This window comes from Caretta caretta, chromosome 2, assembly GCF_965140235.1.
Source record: "Caretta caretta isolate rCarCar2 chromosome 2, rCarCar1.hap1, whole genome shotgun sequence".
In the NCBI taxonomy this organism is placed as follows: Eukaryota; Metazoa; Chordata; order Testudines; family Cheloniidae; genus Caretta; species Caretta caretta.
Genome location: NC_134207.1, coordinates 64,245,532 through 64,267,195, shown reverse-complemented (window position 1 = coordinate 64,267,195; position 21,664 = coordinate 64,245,532). Strand labels below are relative to the sequence as shown.

At 43.5% G+C, this 21,664-nt stretch overlaps 2 protein-coding genes across 5 annotated transcripts in view; one reads left to right on the top strand and one right to left on the bottom strand.

The window, feature by feature from the left end:
* Positions 1 to 21,664, top strand: part of NKAIN3 (sodium/potassium transporting ATPase interacting 3) — a 578,866-nt gene that overhangs the window by 550,075 nt on the left and 7,127 nt on the right. For 3 of the 4 annotated variants that reach the window (XM_048840786.2, XM_048840788.2, XM_048840787.2), the window contains one exon: positions 9,568 to 21,646. The exons of the other annotated variant lie outside the window; for it this stretch is intronic. In XM_048840786.2, the coding sequence (XP_048696743.1) occupies positions 9,568 to 9,591 (24 nt within the window). In that variant the 3' untranslated portion in view covers positions 9,592 to 21,646. Of the gene's footprint in view, positions 1 to 9,567; positions 21,647 to 21,664 lie in introns of those variants that run through there. 4 annotated transcript variants of the gene reach the window in all.
* LOC142068311 (uncharacterized) lies at positions 541 to 3,012 on the bottom strand. Its single transcript, XM_048840782.2, has 2 exons — positions 1,848 to 3,012; positions 541 to 1,183 (listed from the first exon to the last, which is right to left on the bottom strand). The coding sequence occupies exons 1-2, from the start codon at positions 2,368 to 2,370 to the stop codon at positions 762 to 764; spliced, it is 945 nt and encodes a 314-aa protein (XP_048696739.1). The 5' UTR covers positions 2,371 to 3,012; the 3' UTR covers positions 541 to 761.

The following is a 21,664-nucleotide window of genomic DNA, read 5'->3' as shown; positions in this document are numbered from 1 at the left end:
CAAAATGCCCATTGTGATCCTTGGAGACCCCACTTACCTTTTAATGCCATGGCTCATGAAACCCTACACAGGGAGCCTTGACAGCAGCAAGGAGTGGTTCAACAACAGGCTGAGTCGGTGCAGAATGACTGTGGAGCGTGCTTTTGGCCGTTTAAAGGGCCACTGGCGCTCTCTGTATGGAAAGCTGGACCTGGCCGATGACAATATCCCCACTGTTATATCCGCGTGCTGTACCCTCCATAACATTTGTGAAGAGAAGGATGAAAGAGTCACTCAGGAATGGAACTCAAAGGTTCAACACCTGGAGGCTGAATTTGAACAGCCAGAGAGCAGGGCTATTAGAGGGGCCCAGTGCGGGGCTTCAAGGATCGGGGATGCCTTGAGGGACCAATTGAGGCTGAAAGCCACCAGTAATGTTGAGTGGGAGTGAAGTGCAGTGGTTCCAATGTTAGTAGGAATCTGTGCTTGCTACACTGACTTGCTGTGCCTGATGCTTTCCTGGGCTAACGTATCTTTTACTTAATGCAATAATAAAGAATGTTTTCAAAGCCAAAAAAGCCATTTATTTAAAACTGCTTGGGAAACAGAAAGGGCAATGGGGTGGGATGGGGAATGGTTCAATCACAGATTTGCATATGTCCTATTCTCATACTCAGCCTTCGTATCTGGGGTGCTGTGCAACAAGTGACTGGCTAAAATGCATGGTGATGGGGTTGAGTGCAGTGGGTAAGGGTCGTAGGTTGCAGGGCTGGGTGGTGAAGCTACAGGTGTTGGAGGCAGCTGGTGGTGATAAGAACCTGGATTTGGGGAAAGTGGGTTGGAGGTGACATGGGGGCACAAGGGAAAGAGTTTTGGGACAAGGGCTGCAGGGAGGGGCGGGCACGGTAGTGCGCCGCCTGCCTGGCTATGAGCGCCTGGATCGAGTCCGCATGGTGTTCCATGATGCTTATCAGCGTCTCTGTGTTTTGTTGCCGGCACTCCGCACTTTGGTGCCGGCACTCCGCATTCTGCTGGCGGATCCTCCTTTCACTCTCCCACCGCTCCTGCCCTTTTTGATTTTCGTTAAGGGACTGCTGCATGACTTCATGCAGCATGTCTTTTTTGCTTTCATGTGGCCTCTTCCTAATTCTTTGGAGTCTTTCGGCTGGTGATAACACGGACGGCTGAGATCTCAAGGTTGCATCTGTAAAGGCAAAATGCAACACTTAACAGATTGTTCACACCAGACAAAGCAATGATTCGCCCTTTCTTAAAGACAAGCACAGTCTAACGATAGCAGAATTTGCCCATTCCAAAGCGAGTGCACATAACCCACAGGAGCCCCAAAATGATGAGTAAGCACAGGGTCAAGGGGGACTGATTTTTTCATGGCCGAACTGTCCTCTGGGGATCTGTGTCTTGGGGAGAGCCAATAGCTGCAGGGGGCCCCTATACTGAACACTCTCCCTACATTTTCCATAGATGTTCGTCCTCAAAGATGTCTCACTGCCGACGGTGACCTGGGAAGCAAGGGAGGGTCTTCTACTACAATGCGGCTTCGGCCCTGGCCCTGGCCCATATGCAGCTTGTCTGTCTGCAGCAATGGTCCCCCCGCCCCTCACGGCACAGTGGCGCGGACATGTTAGCCTGACTGGGACAAGGAGTACAGTAGCACTCCCAAGGAACCTGTGCAAGCGCATTGCACAGCTTCTGAATGAGACCTTTGAAGAGATCACTGAGGCTGATTACCGCGATGTGAGAGACACATCAACGCCCTATTCCGCATCTAGGTATGCATGCAGCCCTAACCCTCCTCGCCCCAAGAGCCCACACCGAATAACTTATTTCCCAAAATAAAAGCCCCTTACCGGGCATGTCCTCTGGTGTTTGTCCTTCCCCAAGCACCAGCCGCTGCGACTGGCTACCTTCCCGGCTTGAGAACAGCTCCTGGCTGCATGCATCTAGGGATGCCAGGGTGTCTTCCTCCACCTCAGCACCCTCGCTCCCGCTTTCCTCCTCCTCCTCCTGCCTTGATGAACTCGGCTCTGAAGTGTCCATGGTGGTATCAATCAGAGTGGAGGTGGGGTCGCCCCCCAGTATTGCGTCCAGCTCTTTGTAGAAACAGCAGGTCATGGGGGCAGCACCGGAGTGGTGGTTTGCCTCACAGGCTTTGCGATAGGCATTCCACAGCTCCTTCACTTTAACCCTGCACTGCAGTGCGTCCCGGTCATGGCCCCTTTCCATCATGTCCCTTGATATCTGCCTGAAGGTATCATAATTCCTATGGCTGGAGCGCTGCTGGGACTGGACAGCTTCCTCCCCACAAACACTGATGAGGTCCAGCACCTTGCCACTGCTCCATACTGGGGATCGCTTGGCGCGTGGAGGCATGGTCACCTGGAAAGATTCGCTGAGAGAACTCCATGCCTGGCTGAGCAAACAGGTCCTGCTTGGGTTAACTTGTGAGACCTAACAAGATCACAGCTGGCAGCCCTGCAGCTGTGGAGTATAAAGCAATAATAAACGTATTCAGTGATATTGTGGTTTTAAGTAATGGCAAAGTACAAATAGGATCTTTGCTTAAACAAGGGGGGAAGAAGAATGTCAATGATCAAGGTAAATTTGAATTAAAAGCCAAGCTTCAGGAGACAATTTGGATAGTCACTGAACTGTGCTATCCATTGGTTTGCAAATGCTATCTGTCTGCAGTGCATCAACCTGCCTGCTTGTTGTCTTTCAGTAAATTGCTATCTATATCAATTGTAGATGTCCAGGAATACCACAGTCCTCTTGAGGAATGGGCCTTTCAGTATCCAAACTGTGAAAAACTCCATTTCTTTTCACTTGGAAGTTGCAGATGAACAAGAAAGATACTTGTTAACTTTTATTAAGGCTCTTAATCCATTTATGTGTCTTTTACTGTCTTCATCATTTTACTCCTGAGGAAAAGTAAAAATGTGACTCTTTTTATAGATTATAGCCAGGTTGGGCATTCAGTTCTCTCCCCACTTGTCATATCAGTGGGGTTTATTTTGTAGGCATTTGGTTAAGAAAGTATTGTAGAATTACCCGCTCTTCCTTCTGTGGTGGGTAGTAAAATACCAGGAAATAGGTAGGTTCCTAAACTTTTCTGAATCAGTTTGATCAACTCCTACTGAACAGCAAATCACAACCTCTTCTCTATTTGTGAATTGTCCTGCTCAGTACCTGGGAGTCACATTATAAGACTTCCATGGATTCTGAGAGATTAACAAAGCATAGGACTTCAAACATGCAAAGTTCTATGGCCTTATCGAAACTGTGAAAGAGAGATCTTTAGTCAGCTGTGGATAATTCATTTTCTTTTATATGCATAGGCCATATTATAGTATCTGTCCAGGGCTCCCATAATTATTAATGATTAGCAAGTCTAAGAATAGTTGTCCTTTTCACCCCTGAAGAGATGCTAAAGTTAAATGCCTTCTCCTAGGAAGCATTTCTTTGTGCACAAATAAATGAGCATAGCTTGTCAGTTTATTGTTTGTTTGCCTGGCACTCTATAGTACAGACACATTCTTTGCCCTGAGGTGGTTACAGTCTAGGTGAAGATGTGCAGAAGTAAAGGAGGAGACAACACAGAGATGAAATAAGGAAAAAAATGGACAAGGGAGGGAGAGGAAAATATGAATGTGTTCTCTTTGGAAGCAAAAGTAAACAGCTTATAAAGGGGATCATCAGGCTGAAGGGACATTACATTTTCACACAGTTCTAGGGCAGCATTAAGCTCTAGGCCCTGGTCTACACTAGGACTTTAGGTTGAATTTAGCAGCGTTAAATCGATGTAAACCTGCTCCCGTCCACACGATGAAGCCCTTTATTTCGACTTAAAGGGCTCTTAAAATCGATTTCCTTACTCCATCCCTGACAAGTGGATTAGCGCTTAAATCGGCCTTGCCGGCTCGAATTTGGGGTATTGTGGACACAATTCGACGGTATTGGCCTCTGGGAGCTATCCCAGAGTGCTCCATTGTGACTGCTCTGGACAGCACTCTCAACTCAGATGCACTGGCCAGGTAGACAGGAAAAGAACCGCGAACTTTTGAATCTCATTTCCTGTTTGGCCAGCATGGCAAGCTGCAGGTGACCATGCAGAGTTCATCAGCAGAGGTGACCATGATGGAGTCCCAGAATCGCAAAAGAGCTCCAGCATGGACCGAACGGGAGGTACGGGATCTGATCGCTGTTTGGGGAGAGGAATCCGTGCTATTGGAACTCCGTTCCAGTTTTCGAAATGCCAAAACCTTTGTCAAAATTTCTCAGGGCATGAAGGACAGAGGCCATAACAGGGACCCGAAGCAGTGCTGCGTGAAACTGAAGGAGCTGAGGCAAGCCTACCAGAAAACCAGAGAGGCGAACGGCCGCTCTGGGTCAGAGCCCCAAACATGCCGCTTCTATGATGAGCTGAATGCCATTTTAGGGGGTTCAGCCACCACTACCCCAGCCGTGTTATTTGACTCCTTCAATGGAGATGGAGGCAACACGGAAGCAGATTTTGGGGACGAAGAAGATGATGATGATGATGATGATGAAGTTGTAGATAGCTCACAGCAAGCAAGCGGAGAAACTGGCTTTCTCAACAGCCAGGAACTGTTTCTCACCCTGGACCTGGAGCCAGTACCCCCTGAACCCACCCAAGGCTGCTTCCTGGACCCAGCAGGTGGAGAAGGGACCTCTGGTGAGTGTACCTTTTAAAATACTATACATGGTTTAAAAGCAAGCATGTGAAAGGATTACTTTGCCCTGGCATTCGCGGCTCTCCTGGATGTACTCCCAAAGCCTTTGCAGAAGGTTTCTGGGGAGGGCAGCCTTATTGCGTCCTTCATGGTAGGACACTTTACCACTCCAGGCCAGTAACGCGTACTCAGGAATCATTGTACAACAAAGCATTGCAGTGTATGTTTGCTGGCGTTCAAACAACATCCGTTCTTTATCTCTCTGTGTTATCCTCAGGAGAGTGAGATATAATTCATGGTCACCTGGTTGAAATAGAGTGCTTTTCTTCAGGGGACACTCAGAGGAGCCCATTCCTGCTGGGCTGTTTGCCTGTGGCTAAACAGAAATGTTCCCCGCTGTTAGCCACGGGGAGGGGGAAGGGTTGAGGGGGTAGCCACGCGGTGGAGGGAGGCAAAATGTGACCTTGTAACGAAAGCACATGTGCTATGTATATAATGTTAATAGCAAGTTTCAGAGTAACAGCCGTGTTAGTCTGTATTCGCAAAAAGAAAAGGAGTACTTGTGGCACCTTAGAGACTAACCAATTTATTTGAGCATAAGCTTTCGTGAACTACAGCTCACTTCATCGGATGCATACTGTGGAAAGTGTAGAAGATCTTTTTATACACACAAAGCATGAAAAAATACCTCCCCCCACCCCACTCTCCTGCTGGTAATAGCTTATCTAAAGTGATCACTCTCCTTACAATGTGAATGATAATCAAGTTGGGCCATTTCCAGCACAAATCCAGGTTTTCTCACCCTCCGCCCCCCCACACACAAACTCATTCTCCTGCTGGTAATAGCCCATCCAAAGTGACCACTCTCTTTACAATGTGTATGATAATCAAGGTGGGCCATTTCCAGCACTAATGCAGGTTTTCTCACTCCCCCCCCTTTTTTTTCCAAAAACCACACACACAAAGAGTGAGTTTGTGTGTGTGGTTTTTGAAAAAAGGAGGAGAGGTGGCGGGCTGAAGAGAGTAAGAGGTGGGCTGAAGACAGGGCTGAAGCTCAAATGTGGCAGCAGCATGATGAGAGGAGGCAGGATTCAATGCTGAGGCTGCTGGAGGACCAAACCAGTATGCTCCAGTGTATGGTTGAGCTGCAGCAAAGGCAGCTGGAGCACAGACTGCCACTACAGCCCTTGTGTAACCAACCGCCCTCCTCCCCAAGTTCCATAGCCTCCACACCCAGATGCCCAAGAACGCGGTGGGGAGGCCACCGGCCAACCAGCAACTCCGCCACAGAGGATTGCCCAAAAAAAAGAAGTCTGGCATTCAATAAATTTTAAAGTTGTAAACTTTTAAAGTGCTGTGTGGCATTTTCCTTCCCTCCTCCACCACCCCTCCTGGGCTACCTTGGTAGTCATCCCCCTATTTGTGTGATGAATGAATAAAGAATGCATGAATGTGAAGCAACAATGACTTTGGTCGAAGGGAGGAGGGGAGGGTGGTTAGCTTACAGGGAAGTAGAGTGAACCAAGGGGCGGGGGGTTTCATCAAGGAGAAACAAACAGAACTTTCACACCGTAGCCTGGCCAGTCATGAAACTGGTTTTCAAAGCTTCTCTGATGCGTACCGTGCCCTCCTGTGCTCTTCTAACCGCCCTGGTGTCTGGCTGCGTGTAACCAGCAGCCAGGCGATTTGCCTCAACCTCCCACCCCACCTTAAACGTCTCCCCCTTACTCTCACAGATATTGTGGAGCGCACAGCAAGCAGTAATAACAGTAGGAATATTGGTTTCGCTGAGGTCTAAGCGAGTCAGTAAACTGCGCCAGCGCGCCTTTAAATGTCCAAATGCACATTCTACCACCATTCTGCACTTGCTCAGCCTGTAGTTGAACAGCTCCTGACCACTGTCCAGGCTGCCTGTGTACGGCTTCATGAGCCATGGCATTAAGGGGTAGGCTGGGTCCCCAAGGATAACTATAGGCATTTCAACATCCCCAACAGTTATTTTCTGGTCTGGGAATAAAGTCCCTTCCTGCAGCTTTTGAAACAGACCAGAGTTCCTGAAGATGAGAGCGTCATGTACCTTTCCCGGCCATCCCACGTTGATGTTGGTGAAACGTCCCTTGTGATCCACCAGAGCTTGCAGCATTATTGAAAAGTACCCCTTGCGGTTTATGTACTCGGCGGCTTGGTGCTCCGGTGCCAAGATAGGGATATGGGTTCCGTCTATGGCCCCACCACAGTTAGGGAATCCCATTGCAGCAAAGCCATCCACTATGACCTGCACATTTCCCAGGGTCACTACCCTTGATATCAGCAGATCTTTGATTGCATGGGCTACTTGCATCACAGCAGCCCCAACAGTAGATTTGCCCACTCCAAATTGATTCCCAACTGACCGGTAACTGTCTGGCGTTGCAAGCTTCCACAGGGCTATCACCACTTGCTTCTCAACTGTGAGGGCTGCTCTCATCTTGGTATTCATGCGCTTCAGGGCAGGGGAAAGCAAGTCACAAAGTTCCATGAAAGTGCCCTTACGCATGCGAAAGTTTCGCAGCCACTGGGAATCGTCCCAGACCTGCAACACTATGTGGTCCCACCAGTCTGTGCTTGTTTCCCGAGCCCAGAATCGGCGCTCCACAGCATGAACCTGCCCCATTAGCACCATGATGCATGCATTGGCAGGGCCCATGCTTTCAGAGAAATCTGTGTCCATGTCCTGATCACTCACGTGACCGCGCTGACATCGCCTCCTCGCCCGGTATCGCTTTGCTAGGTTCTGGTGCTGCATATACTGCTGGATATACTGCGTGTGGTGTTGAATGTGCTCCTAATTGCCAAAGTGAGCTGAGCGGCCTCCATGCTTGCCTTGGTATGGCGTCCGCACAGAAAAAAGGCACGGAACGATTGTCTTCCGTTGCTCTGATGGAGGGAGGGGCAACTGACGACATGGCTTACAGGGTTGGATTCAGGGAGCTAAAATCAACAAAGGGGGTGGCTTTACATCAAGGAGTATTTCAGGCAGGACTTCATGGAGGGTTTCAATAAGAAATGATGCACCTAAGTTATTGTTCTTATTGGAACAAGGAGGTTAGCCTGGCCTCTGATTGATACATGGCTAGATTTACTTCTCTGCACCTTCTCTGTGAGTGACAACAGTGTGACCTAGAGGAATGAGTCCCCTAGACAGGGGAGGGGGGGAAGCAAATGAGTACAAAACAAATCTGGTCTATTTCTTGTTTTGATCCATCTATCCATCTCCATCTATCTTTTACATCTTTGGCTGGCAGCAGACGATGCAGAAGGACTGCATGCCATCCACATCTCATGGCTGCTCGGCAGAAGATGGTACAGTACGACTGCTAGCCATCCTCATCTCTTGCCTGCCCGGCAGAAGATGGTACAGTACAACTGCTAGCAATCCGTATCGCCTGCCTGCTCACCATAAGACGGTTCAATAGGACTGACTGCAGGACTAAAGAGAATGACCTGGTCAAGTCACTCCAAATTTAGTCCCTGCACCCATGTCTGCTCAGGCGCTCCCAGCCGACATGGCCAGGAGCACCTCGGACACGACGATGATGGCTACCAGTCATATTACACCGTCTGCTGCCACAAGGCAAGGGGTTGCTGCTACTGTGTAGCAACGCCGTACCGCGTCTGCCAGCACCCAGGAGACATACGGTGATGGTTACCTGAGCGGGCTCCATGCTTGCCGTGGTATGGCGTCTGCACAGGTAACTCAGGAAAAAAGGTGCGAAACGATTGTCTGCCCTTGCTTTCACGGAGGGAGGGAGGGAACGGGGGCCTGGGTATGTACCCAGAACCACCCGCGACAATGTTTTGCCCCATCAGGCATTGGGATCTCAACCCAGAATTCCAATGGGCAGCGGAGACTGCGGGAACTGTGGGATAGCTACCCACAGTGCAACGCTCTGGAAGTCGACTCTAGCCTCGGTACTGTGGAAGCACTCCGCCGAGTTAATGCACTTAATGCACTTAGAGCATTTTCTGTGGGGGGACACACACTCGAATATATAAAACCGATTTCTAAAAAACCAACTTCTATAAATTTGACCTTATTCCGTAGTGTAGACATACCCTTGCTTAAGTTAGTTGGGTGAGGAGACAGAAAGTTTTGGTAAGGGGCGTGGGAAGGTAGTATATTTAAAATAAAAAAACCCAAAGTTTTACCTGCCCCCATAATCATAACTCTCTATTTTGCTGTGTGGCTAGGACCCCTGACTATGCTCATGTAACCAGGTTAGCTGGCCTTCCTCCTTCACAACTCTCTGTGCATCAGGACTATCACACCTGCTTCTGACACTGCACTGTGCACATCCTCCAGGCACTGTGAATCAATATAAAATAACCACACGAATGGTCCCAGAATACAGTGATTGATAAAACATGGTCAGAGGGATGGTATGTGCGGATTCACAAACTCAGCTGACATATGGCTGTGAACCAAAGTCGTATGTGGATCCAGTTCAGATGTATTTGCCATAACCAGGTCAGATGAGAGTGTCATGAGCCAGCATACAAAAATATGATTCATTTAATATAATGAAGCTGAGGGAAATCCATCATTCTGACAGCTTCTGACACCTTACCAGGTGCAATGCTTTCTCCAGCTTCTGTCACCATCATGGCACACACACACACGCCCTTTAACCAAAGGAGAGAATGGGAGGGGAGGGAGTCTCCTTCAAAACTGCCACAAATGCTTCCTAGGCGTGCGGCCATGCAGTCAGTATTTTCTCTGTTCCTAGGAGCCTATTCAATTGTGACCTTATACTTGGTCACCACCAACATAGGAAATGAACACCCAGAGGTCTGTTATCATCTTGTTGATAGATTAATAATTCATATCTCTTTACAGGTCGAACTAAGTAATGAACATTGACTCAGCAGTGCTGCTGTTGCTGAAGAAACAGACTTCAGAAGAAAAGACCAACTTTGTGAACCGTTGTCACAGAAGAGACATGTCCTATATTTCTCACAGAGTGTGTGGATTGCTCTTCCCAGTGTGACTGAATCCTTCAGTCGCAGCCTCAGTATCATTATCAGCATTGCCATTAGATGGATACTTGTAGATGATATTGAATTTTTTAAATTATTTACTTATATGGACACTTGTAAATTGTAAATTGTTTTCTTTTTTTAATTTTGTTTTTTTACAATACCTAGTGTTAAGGCATGAAAACAAATCAACCTGTGAAAATTCTAAGAGAAAAATGTGTGTTTCTCAAGAAACTCAGTATTTCTGGACTGATACAATCATACTGTGCCTGACAAAGATAGTGTTGGTAAATGATAATATGACTCCAGAATACGTCAGGGGTTAGACACCTATAGTGTAATATGGACTGTCTTCAATAATGTATCAGACATTCACAAAGTCTGCACCTAATGTTGGTTGAGCTACTGTAAGTAGTAGAAACTGATAAATAATTCTTCTTTTCCAGATGTCCTAATTACCAATATGCTTGTCTAAATATTCCAATTCATATATGGTTTCTTCTCCCTCTTTTCGTCTCCTCCCCTGCACCCACAAACAGTAGTTGTCTGTGAGTTGAAGAGAAGTGAAATGGATGTTCTCTATTGATGTCAGTCTCCAAGAACCCTTAAAAGCAGGGCTCTTTTAGATGTCTGTAATTTGCACATTTTTTTTACTCTTTTCCCCTCTTCCCAGGAAGAAGCCAAGCATGAATGTACAATATAGGCACCATCTACAGCCTTAGGAGTCTCTGGGGTGAATTTTGTTCTTCATTTAAAAGTAAACAAGAAGATCTGGATATGAAAATGTGTATAAAAGTTTGTAAAATTTTCTGTAAATACTTATCGAAAAAGGACATGTATGTAACTGTGCGGCATTTTGTTTTATATTCAGTCACCACCAGTATAAAAAGAAAAGTCATACGCAAAAGCTATTTTCTGTGGGGAGTTGGCAGTCTTTTTCGCAAGACTTTTTTCATAATTTCTTTTTTATTAATTACTATTTAGAATATTGCATATGGTACAAGGCTGAGAGAGTGAAGTCCTCTGTCTCTCCATGGAACCAGTACTCCCTCCATGGAACCAGTACTCCCTCGGAGGCAGCATCACAAGCTTCCTCAGAAAGGTCTGCCAATCAGCCTCAAGTTTTGGAAGAAAAACCTGTAGGGCTGTGAGAGCACTTCCATCTTTGTGCTTACTCAGTTTGTTACTTCTTTGATGAAACTGTCAGGAGGGATGGTATTTGTGATGTGCACACCTGCACCTGTCCATTAGGAACTGGACCGAGGCCACCAGGTTCTTCCATATAAGCCACAAAGAGTCTTCAGATGCTAATGATTTCTTGTCCATCATCAATGGGCTGAGGCATACAGCCCCTCAACTAATTGTCTTATGTGAAGCTTACTTCACTTGCATTTTCTGTTACCAACAGATTACAACTAGACTAAAGCTTGCCTTGGTTCTTTACATTGGAAACTATACTTGTGCTATTTACCAACAAGAACCTAATCAAAAAGTCAGCAAACACAATGCTGTCCATCATTTTTAGATTGTTGAGCCCAGAAGGTCTTGTGGTGCTTGCCCTTTTTTCACATTCAGCTCAACCAAAGATCACACTGTCTTTTGTGAAGAAATAGATCTTGCCGTAATTTCACGTAGGCTACTTTTTCCTGAAACTATGTACGAAACAACTGCCAAGCCAAGAACAAGCAAGAATGACAATGCAATAAAATCACGTGTCAGTATTTTCTGTGACTAGGCAGTACAGGACAGTATGCAGCGCTAGAAGTCAAATAGTGCCAAAAAAGAGGATACTTTGTGCAAAAGATAATACCACATTTCTCTGAGTCTCTGTGTTCTTCTGTTGTTCCCTGCTGCACCCTGATGCCAGATACTTGGTCTGCCCTGTCTTGAACTCCTAGTCTTCTGAGAATGTCAAAAATGGGTAGTTTGTCACAAAAATAATAGGAGAACTCTGTCATTTTTGAGACACCACAGCTGGACCTCAGAAGACCAAACTGCAGAACAGTTAATATTTGTAAATCACTTATATTTGACAAAATGGCCCTCGGTAGAGTTTATTGTTTGAGTGTGTACCGGTGCGCGTGATTTAGTTTCTTATACATACAGCCTTACATAACAACCTATAAGCATATGATACAGCTAACAGATGCCTACAGCTTTCTCTTATCTATGTCAGTGCACTTCAGAGTCGAGGATTTTTTTTGAAAAAGTTTTGTTAAAACTTGTTTACGTGCCTGAATACTCCACTTTTCCCCTGCTCTGCACACACAGGGGTGTTCAGCATATATTCCTACAGTTCCTCCCTGCGGCCGGAGCCTTTGCCCATCCCAGGGAGTGGTGGGAGCTGCTTTTGCTGCAGTGTTTAGCTACACATACCCTACATGCCCCCAGCAGCGCAGTCAAGGCCACACCTTTGACTGCAGTGTAGACATACCCTCCAGTCGCAACATTTATTTCCTACCCTAAGTGAAGGGGAAAGTTGGTCATCTCAAATACCACCAGTAACAAACTCTGAATTTTTAATGGCAAGCACTGTATGCCTCTCTGAGCCAGGCTGTTTAATTTCCTTTCACTTTAGGTTTATCTGATTAAAAAAAAACAACCCAGCAATCTATCAAGGTCCTATAACAGTGTTTGACAGTGGCAAACAAAATTGACATCCCAAACTAATTGGCTTGCCTCCTTCTAGAATTAGTCTCATTTAGTTTAATTATAATAAATTACAAGCTGGGAGCTGTTTTTTGCAGTGAATAAGTTTTCTTCCAACACAGCAAAAGACTCAATATTTACATACCCCATTTCTACATACCTTCTGTGAGAAACCACTTCAGCTCTTATCCAGCATATAAAATCTTCAGCCAGAAACTGCTTGTTTAAAAGTCTTCACTCCAGATCATTTACAGTGTTGTTATAATTGTGATAGTCCCAAAATATTAGAAAGGCAAGGAGGGCAAGGTAATATCTTTTATTGGACCAACTTCTGTTGGTGAAGAAGAGCTCTGTGTAGCTCAAAAGCTTGTCTCTTTCACCAACAGAAGTTGGTCCAGTGGAAGATACTACCTCACCCACGTTGTCTCCAGACCCTCATTCATCATTTACGTATTTGGGGTTAAACCCTGCAAAGTTCTCAGCACTCTCAAATCTCATTGAAGTCAGTGGAAGTTAATGGCAGTCAGCCATTCATGTGTTCCTTGTGCATGTCTTTGCTATAATTTACCACCTGTTGGCTAACCTTTTTATCTACCTTAATAATAATAATTAGTACTTATTTGCAGATAAACTCCAATTATCAATAACTTAAACATTTTGAAATATCTAAAATTCAGAAATATCTCCCGAAATCAGAATTTTATTTTTCCAAAATTCTGATCTTCTGATGTATCCCCCCCATAGTATATTAATCACTGTAGTGCTTCACATGTTCAAATTGTTTAACAAATTAGTCTCCTCAACAGCCTTGTGAGACAGGTATGTACGTAGTAGTAGCCTCATTTTACAGATGGGAAAGTTCAGTGTATGTTTTAAGTGCATTTATCTGTGACAAAGACGCCTATCTAGATGAAATAGCATTTAAATATATTTCCATCACATTTGCTTTGTCAGTTCTTTCATCCTTCAATACTCAGTACTTCTCTGATATATCTAAATTACTATATAATCTATATTTGTATTGTGACATTTATCTGGACGAGGGTGCCAATAACACTGTTATGATGCTGAGAAATATAGCCATGTAAAATGATTCCATTGCATAGTGCTCATTGGTAAGGCTGACTATTTGCAATGAAACCAAAGGCAGTGTACAGAGCAGACAAACTGGACAGCCTGCCTCCTGTTTTCTTCCCACATTTCAGAGTGAGACAGATAGAGGAGTATCATAAAGCAAAGGATCTGGGCTGGAAAAAAACAGTAATAAATGATCAAATTTCAGGTGTAACTCCAGTGAAGTCACAAGGGTTATAAAGGGATGAATTTGGCCACGGGCATCTTGTCTGCCTTCTAACTGCATAGATACTTGTATTGATTGTTATTTGACAGCCTTTTCTAAGGTGTGCTCTTTACCTCACTGTTTGGCTGACTGTTTACAACTGATTGTACTTTTCACTGTAATTTCTGTTTCTTGCATGTCCATTATGTGTAATGTTTATGTTTACAGGGGTCTTTATTTTTAAACAAATGAAACATCTGGATCTAATCCCTACTCCCCAACTTTCACTTGCATCTGCTCATCAGTTCCGCTTAGCATGACAGGAGAGCATGTGAAGTGCTTCCTTGTTGTAGGTCTTCAGGGAATAATTGCCATTGCATGTCTGTTGCCATTCAAGACTAGCACCATAATTGGGAGCGAGTACCACTAAATAACAGCTATGTCCCAAACACTGCTGAGAAGCCACTGATGTTCTCATTCTATTGCTAGCACCACAAAGAATTATTGAACAGTGTAACTGACATCACAGTGTATGAGCTGTTTTTCCACAGTTCCCTAGTTACTTAATTCCAATCATATAAAGGCATGTTTTCAAAATGCTTTTGGACACGTGTGTCCCAGGCTAAACCCACTGAAGTTGTTAGAGTTACACCTGAGATTAATTTGGCTCAAAGACACTACCATTAACCTATTCCCAGGTGTTACAGGAAAATAGTATACCCGATCAATTCATGTGGTATCATGTTGATGGAGGGGTGACAGCATTTCCTAGCATGTGACATGCTTGAAGTGAAAGGCATGTTATATGTAAGCCAATCGGTTCTTATGGGGTATAAATCAGTGCAAATGTTGGCTCATAGTGTTAAGTAGAATAAAGGATATATTTTGTTTACCGCTACAGAGTGATTACATGAAATCACCTGTGCTGCAGTATCTGTAGCCAAAACCAATGCACGGCAGTGAAGAATTCAGTCCTGTAGCAACTCATTTAAGCAACCACACTATGATATTAGTAACATACTAAAAACCTAGGTGATTTTCTACCATCTGTACACTCCCCTGATCCTCAGGTCTGCCACAGCCCCCAGCATAAATCAGAGCAGACTCAGTTGCCCTAAGAATTTAGACCCTATGTCAGTGGGGCTGGGGGCGGGGAGGCGGGGCTGGTTCAGGATTCTTCTGCACTCAGGGAATCTTCAGCTGATGCTTTGAGGGAGCTTTAATTTCCCCTTGCACCACTCTAGTATGGTATGCTCCAGCAGTGCAAGGGGGACTTAAAAAGGGATGAGGATCTTTACTGATCACCAGTAAAAAAAAATGACATGCATGGCTTAGTGTAATCTAGTCACTAGTTTCTAGAGCTAGGTGCCATCACCAGTGAGTAACCTATACTCACAGGATGTCCTTGAATGCTGAATTTTATGTTTGGAGTCTCTCTGAGACCCTGGCCTTGTCTATTCCAGCTAGCCAAAGGCATAAGCTGCTCTCAGGAAATGAGTTTCTGACACACTGACGATGGCAAAATATAACTTTGGTGTTCCAGCTAAAGTTGTCGCTGTTCTGGTTAAACCCCACTTCAATCCCATTTTTAATCTCACCAGGTAGGAGCCTGCTGCATAAGATTGTTTGCTGCAGTTAGTGAAATACACACACAAAATTGAATCTTTAAAATTGTTGTTGGTTATGGTGTGTGTGTTTTTTAACATGGCTTTGGTCCAAGAATTTCAATGGCAAAGTAATGACTATAAATTATAATATGGACAGGTATATGAGCGACAGAATGACAGTTTGCTTGCTGTTACATTGTACTAACTGTGCCATCTCCTGGCTAATGCCAGAAGTACCTAGGGCACTGTGTATGTGTTCTGCTGAAAGTGGGGAAAATAAAAGTAACACATCTTTCTAGTGGCACCTGCTGATATAATGCAGACAGGGTGCTGTCAGCTCACAACACATGGTGGAAGCTTTTGTTCTTGCACTGCCTGCTTAAAGCAGAAATACAACAAAGTGTGTATTGCTCATTTTGACAATGGAACTTGTTGAGTTTTATAGTAAATATATTGTCAATGTGATGTTTTCTTCCAGTCAGAATTTATACTGTCCCATAAAAATCTTCACTGTGGAGTACGTTCACTATGTGTTATCTTGCTTTATAGGAAATTCGGAGCTGCTAGGTCTCCGTTAATTGGAAGCATATAATCTTATTAATTCCAAGCACTACCTGGCACTGCTTCTTCCATTTCAGTAATGGGAAATACTCTGGATTTACAGTGGTGTAACTTCGACTAGATTCCAGCCATGTATATGTATAATATATACACATGTTATACTCACATTTTAATGTGACCTGAAAGTTTTATGGCTAGAAATCCTTAGAACATATTTTTACTTCTCTAAGTAACCGTTGAGTCTAGGTACAGATCACAGTACACAAGCAGTAGCTGGATTATTCTTTTCCATTATGAATAAATTGTACATTGAACTAGAAAGTGGTTACCAGCTGAACTGATGAGCTGTGTGTGGTACAGTATGTTTACAAATACTTAGTTTCTCAGAGCTAAATGAAAAACCCTGTGGCAAAAATGTTTATTAAGAACAGTGCTTTGACCCTGAGAGGTGAGAAACGCACTCACAAACACCTTCGAAGTCAGTGGTTTTTCCTTTACTGTCTTACGGTAATGTACCTTCAGATTCAAGCTGCTTATAGCCCAAAGGTTTAAGGTCCTCCTAAGCTGGGCAGGATCCTTTATGTTCCATCCTGGTTATGTGGCTAGTGTGGATTTATTTCATTTTGTGTTTTAGTGTGGGGCTCATTAGTGACATTTTTTAAATGAGAAACAGTCCCCACTTTTTTACACCAATTTTAAATTAGGTCAAATGTGGGGTTTAAATTAGTTGATACCGTACCTTTAGAGAGGGCTGGGGTTATTTTTCTAAAACAATCTTATTGTATCTATTTGTTTTAGTACTTCAAAAGTAGATCAGAACTCTTTCCCCTTTATCTCTGAGTAGTAATCTGCAATACAAAGCCATTGATGTGTTTGGGGCATCTCTTCCTCATTGCTCTGAGTTGTCAGAAACATCAAATTCCCAAAGGATGATTTACCAGCCAACTACATTAAGTGCAAAGAGAGACAGAAATTTCTTCTTCTTTCATGTTAAGAATTGATTATTTATTTGAGTGAAACACAATATATTCATTGGGCTGAAGGCAAATGTGCCATTTTTAAACATATAATGTGGAAATGTGCAATCAGTACAAATGCTGCTTCTTTAGATTTGTTTAATAACCAGCTCATGTGGGGAGCAAGGATAATAAAACTTTTTGAGTCAGAATCTTCGGGGGGAGAAGGGGTGAAGGAGGGACAAAAAGATATACCCATGTATTCTTTTCCCATTTCCAGTTTCAGAGCAGACATTACATTTGTCAAGATAGAAATGTCGTTGAATAATGTACTGCAAGACCAGTTTTCATACCTTTTGAGATTCATTCTATTCATACAGCAGATCCATTATATGCCTCTCATTCTGCTCTGTGTGACACATAATTATGCATAACATTACTCAGGATATTGGAAATGGAGTCTCCATAATAAATACAATTTCTGCTTCCAAATTAAATGGAGCTGATTTCTTGGAGTCAGCTGGTATAGGGCTGTCAAATTCTATTCTCTGAAGAAGCTTGTGTCAGTTATAATGATGTTTAAAAAGGCTCTGATGAAGACCTGAGTGAGTCAAAACATTAGCAGTTAATGGTGCCTAGATCTATCTTTGTCATTCTGGAGAAGAATAAATAAAAGGAGACTGGACTTGGTGAATGGGGACTTCTTACAGTACTTCAATAGAGCAATTACTTTACTTTACAAAGTGTCATTAGGAATAGAGTAGAAAATTCAGCCTTCTTGGGTTTAGAGATAGCATTAGGTACTGTATTCATTGTATTAGTTGTAGAAATATTAAGGACAAAAACAGTGTGTTGTATTTATGAAGCAGCAGCATTGTCTAATGGTTAGAGCACAATCTAGGGACCTAGAATCTAATCATGGCTCTGAGACTGACTCACTATATGATCTTAAGTTGTTTAACCTTTCTGTACGTCATTCCTCCTCTGGAAAATGAGGATAATACAATCTACACAACACTTGCCTCGCAAAGCTGGGTTCTCATAATAAGCACCTTATCCACACTCTACATATGTAATGCAGCATACTTATTAGCCTATTAAATGTAGACTATTCATTACTATTATATATTTGTATAGCACCGTATTTTGCATGTTACTTTCCAGGATTTTTTAAAATGGTCTTGTCAAGGTTCCTTCCCCACTCTGAACTCTAGGGTACAGATGTGGGGTCCTGCATGAAAACCCCCTAAGCTTATTTTTACCAGCTTAGGTTAAAACTTCCCCAAGGTACAAACTATTTTACCTTTTGCCCTTGGACTTTTTTGCTGCCACCACCAAGCGTCTAACAGATATATAACAGGGAAAGAGCCTGCTTGGAAACGTTTTTCTCCCCAAAATCCTCCCCAAACCCTACACCTCCTCTCCTGGGAAAGGCCTGATAAAAAGCCTCACCAATTTGTATAGGTGAACACAGACCCAAACCCTTGGATCTTAAGAACAATGAAAAAGCAATCAGATTCTTAAAAGAAGAATTTTAATTGAAGAAAAAAGTAAAAGAATCACCTCTGTAAAATCAGGATGGTAAATACCTTACAGGGTAATCAGATTCAAAACATAGAGAATCCCTCTAGGCAAAACCTTAAGTTACAAAAAGACACAAAACAGAAATATACATTCCATTCAGCACAGCTATTTTATCAGCCATTTAAACAAAACAGAATCTAACGCATATCTAGCTAGATTACTTACTGTCAAAGTTTGACTCAGACTCACAATTTATCAGACCACTCTGTTTTATTAGCAAAGCTGCTCTGCTAATACATTTAGAAGTGAGCCCCCCAAGTGGGGCTTGTGTGTTTTAATTTATACAGTTTTTTGGAGAACAAGTTACAGAGAAGTTACAGACAAAAGAAGAAAAAGATTTTAGTCACCACCCTTCGAGATCCCTGAGACCAGTCACGTATCTTCAGTTACCTGCCACCCTTAACAATCTCCTTTAACAGCTTCCAGTTAACTTAACTAATTGCTCTTCACACCTTCCATTCTGATGCCTGCTTCTTAGATGTGCTGGCTCTATCTTAATTGCTTCTCCATTCAAAAGCTAACTGTCCCTATGTGTGCTCCCTCAGATACTTTGTAACATGTTTTGGCATGCCTTCTCATATACAATGTATCCAGCATGTCCCCTTATACAACGTTATACATATACAATGTTATACTGCCACATTACCAAGTTCTAAGACTCCATTCCTTTTCTGTTCCTGGACAAAAGCATCACACAGACACAGAGAGCCTTTGTTTCTCCCCGCCTCCAGCTTCGAAAATATCTTGTCTCCTCATTGGTCATTTTGGTCAGGTGCCAGCGAGGTTATCCTAGCTTCTTAACCCTTTACAGGTGAAAGGGTTTTTCCTCTGGCCAGGAGGGATTTTAAAGGTATTTACCCTTCCCTTTATATTTTTGACAGGTCTGTAGCCCAAAGAGTTTACAGTCTAAAGACCTGATTGTGAAATTCCATGAGATCTGAAGCAGCATATAGCTGCACTGCCATTGGAAAAGCCAGACCAAATTGTGCCCCAAAGACTTACTATTCAGTCCCTGCTCTCCCTTGCTCCAGGATGGAGGTAATCTGTGCTACTACTGTACTTCACTTCCCCCTCTACGCCAGCCCAGCTCAGCTGTGCTGCCTGGGATGTTGCAGGGAACAGGAACATTTACAATGAAAGGGAGTAATATCTATTAGAATTATTTGAGGGGGTCAACAAGCATGTAGACAATGGTGCCTTAGTGACTATATTTCAGAGTAGCAGCCGTGTTAGTCTGTATTCGCAAAAAGAAGAGGACTTGTGGCACCTTAGAGACTAACAAATTTATTTGAGCATAAGCTTTTGTGAGTTACAGCTCACTTCATCGGATGCATTCAGTGGAAAATACAGACTATAGTGTACTCAAACTTTCAGAAAGGCTTTGACAAGGTCCCTCACCAAAGGCTACTAAGCGAGTAAGCAGTCACGGGATAAGAAGGAAGGGCCTTTCATGGATCAGTGACTGGTTAAAAGATAGGAAAACAAAGGACAGGTATACATGGTCAGTTTTCACAATGGGGAGAGGTAAATAGCAGGGTCCCCTAAGCAGCTATACTGGGACCTTTGCTGTTAACATATTCATAAGTGATCTGGAGAAGGGGGTAAACTGTGAGGTGGAAAAGTTTGCAGATGACACAAAATTACTTAAGATAGTTACATTCAAAGTTGACAACGATGAGTTGCAAAGGGTGACTGGGCAACAAAATGGCAGATGAAATACAGATAAATGCACAGTAATGCACATTAGAAAACATAATCCCAGCTAAACATGCAAAATTATGGGGGTCTAAAGTAGCTATTACCATTCAAGAAAGAGATCTTAGAGTCATCATGCATAGTTTTCTGAAAACATCTACTCAATGTGCAGTGGCAGTCAAAAAAGCTAACAGAACATTAGAAACCATTAGGAAAGGGACAGATAATAAGACAGAAAATATCATAATGCCACTATATAGATCCATGATATGCCCACACCTGGAATACTTTGTGCAGTTCTGGTTACCTCAAAAATATAGATTAGAATTGGAAAAAGTACAGAGAAGGGCAACAAAAATTATGAGGGGTATGGAACAGTTTCCACATGAGGAGAGATTAAAAAGATGGGTTCTTCTTAGAAAAGAGACTATTAAGATGGGATATGATAGAAGTATATACAATCATGGCCGGCATGGAGAAAATGAATAAGGACATGTTATTTACCCCTTCACATAACACAAGAACCAGGGGTCACCCAATGAAATTAATAGGGAGCAAGTTTAAAACCCACATAAGGAAGTACCTTTTCACACAATGCACTGACAACCTGTGGAACTCATTACCAGGTGGTGATGTGAATGCCAAAAAATTCAACTGCGTTCAAAAATAATTAGATAAGTTGATGGAGGATAGGTCTATCCATGGCTATTAGCCAAAATAGTCAGGAATGCAACTCCATGCTTTGGGTGTCTCTAAACCACCAACTATGAGAAGCTGGGTCTGGATGATTGGATGGATCCCTCAATAATTGTCCTGGTCTGTTCATTCCCTCTGAAGTATCTGGCACCAGCCACTGTCAGAAGACAGGATACTGAGCTAGATAAACCATTGGTCTGACCAGGTAGGGCCACTTACGTTCTTAGGAAAGGGAGAGAGATAATATGACTCACATTGTTATATAATAGGAGAGCCATATAAGTTCTGATTCTTTTAAGCAGAGGCTGAGATAGGGCAAGAGGGGAGATGGCCTGGAACCAGCCACCAAATGTGGAAAAGAAGGTGAAAGAAGTGGGGTTTGAAAAGAGATTTGAAGGCTGCAAGTGAGGACATGTGGCCCACAGGAAGGGGAATGTCCTTCCATGTACTGCAACCAATGGGGCAAAGGCACAAGACAAGGAATAGGGCAAAGCAGGAAGAGCACCAGGGCAAGCTGGGGAGCACCTCCAGATGATAAAATGAGCTGCTGAAGGCAGGAGAAGAGCCAGGCAGGTTGAAAAATGAGAACAGGAAGCTTGGTCTGTACAAAAAACTGTATCACCTCCCACCTTCCTATTGTCTTGCTCCTTCCAGGTGTGCTGTGAGGGACTGTCCTGGGGAAGGTGTATCATTTGCTCTGATTTGTCTTTTACTCTGAGAGCACAAAGGAGAAAATATTTATTAAACACAGTGTTCTCAAAGACTCTGTCACTTTGTTCACACACAACTCTTTGGACTATATTTGTACTGTATTGTTTCGCTTATCTTTTTCTTAGTGTATTGGTTTAGATCTGTATTGGATGGGTTTACTTGAAAGACAAATAAAGGACTTGCACTACCAGGAATTCTGTTGCTGGGGGTCTTCTCTGT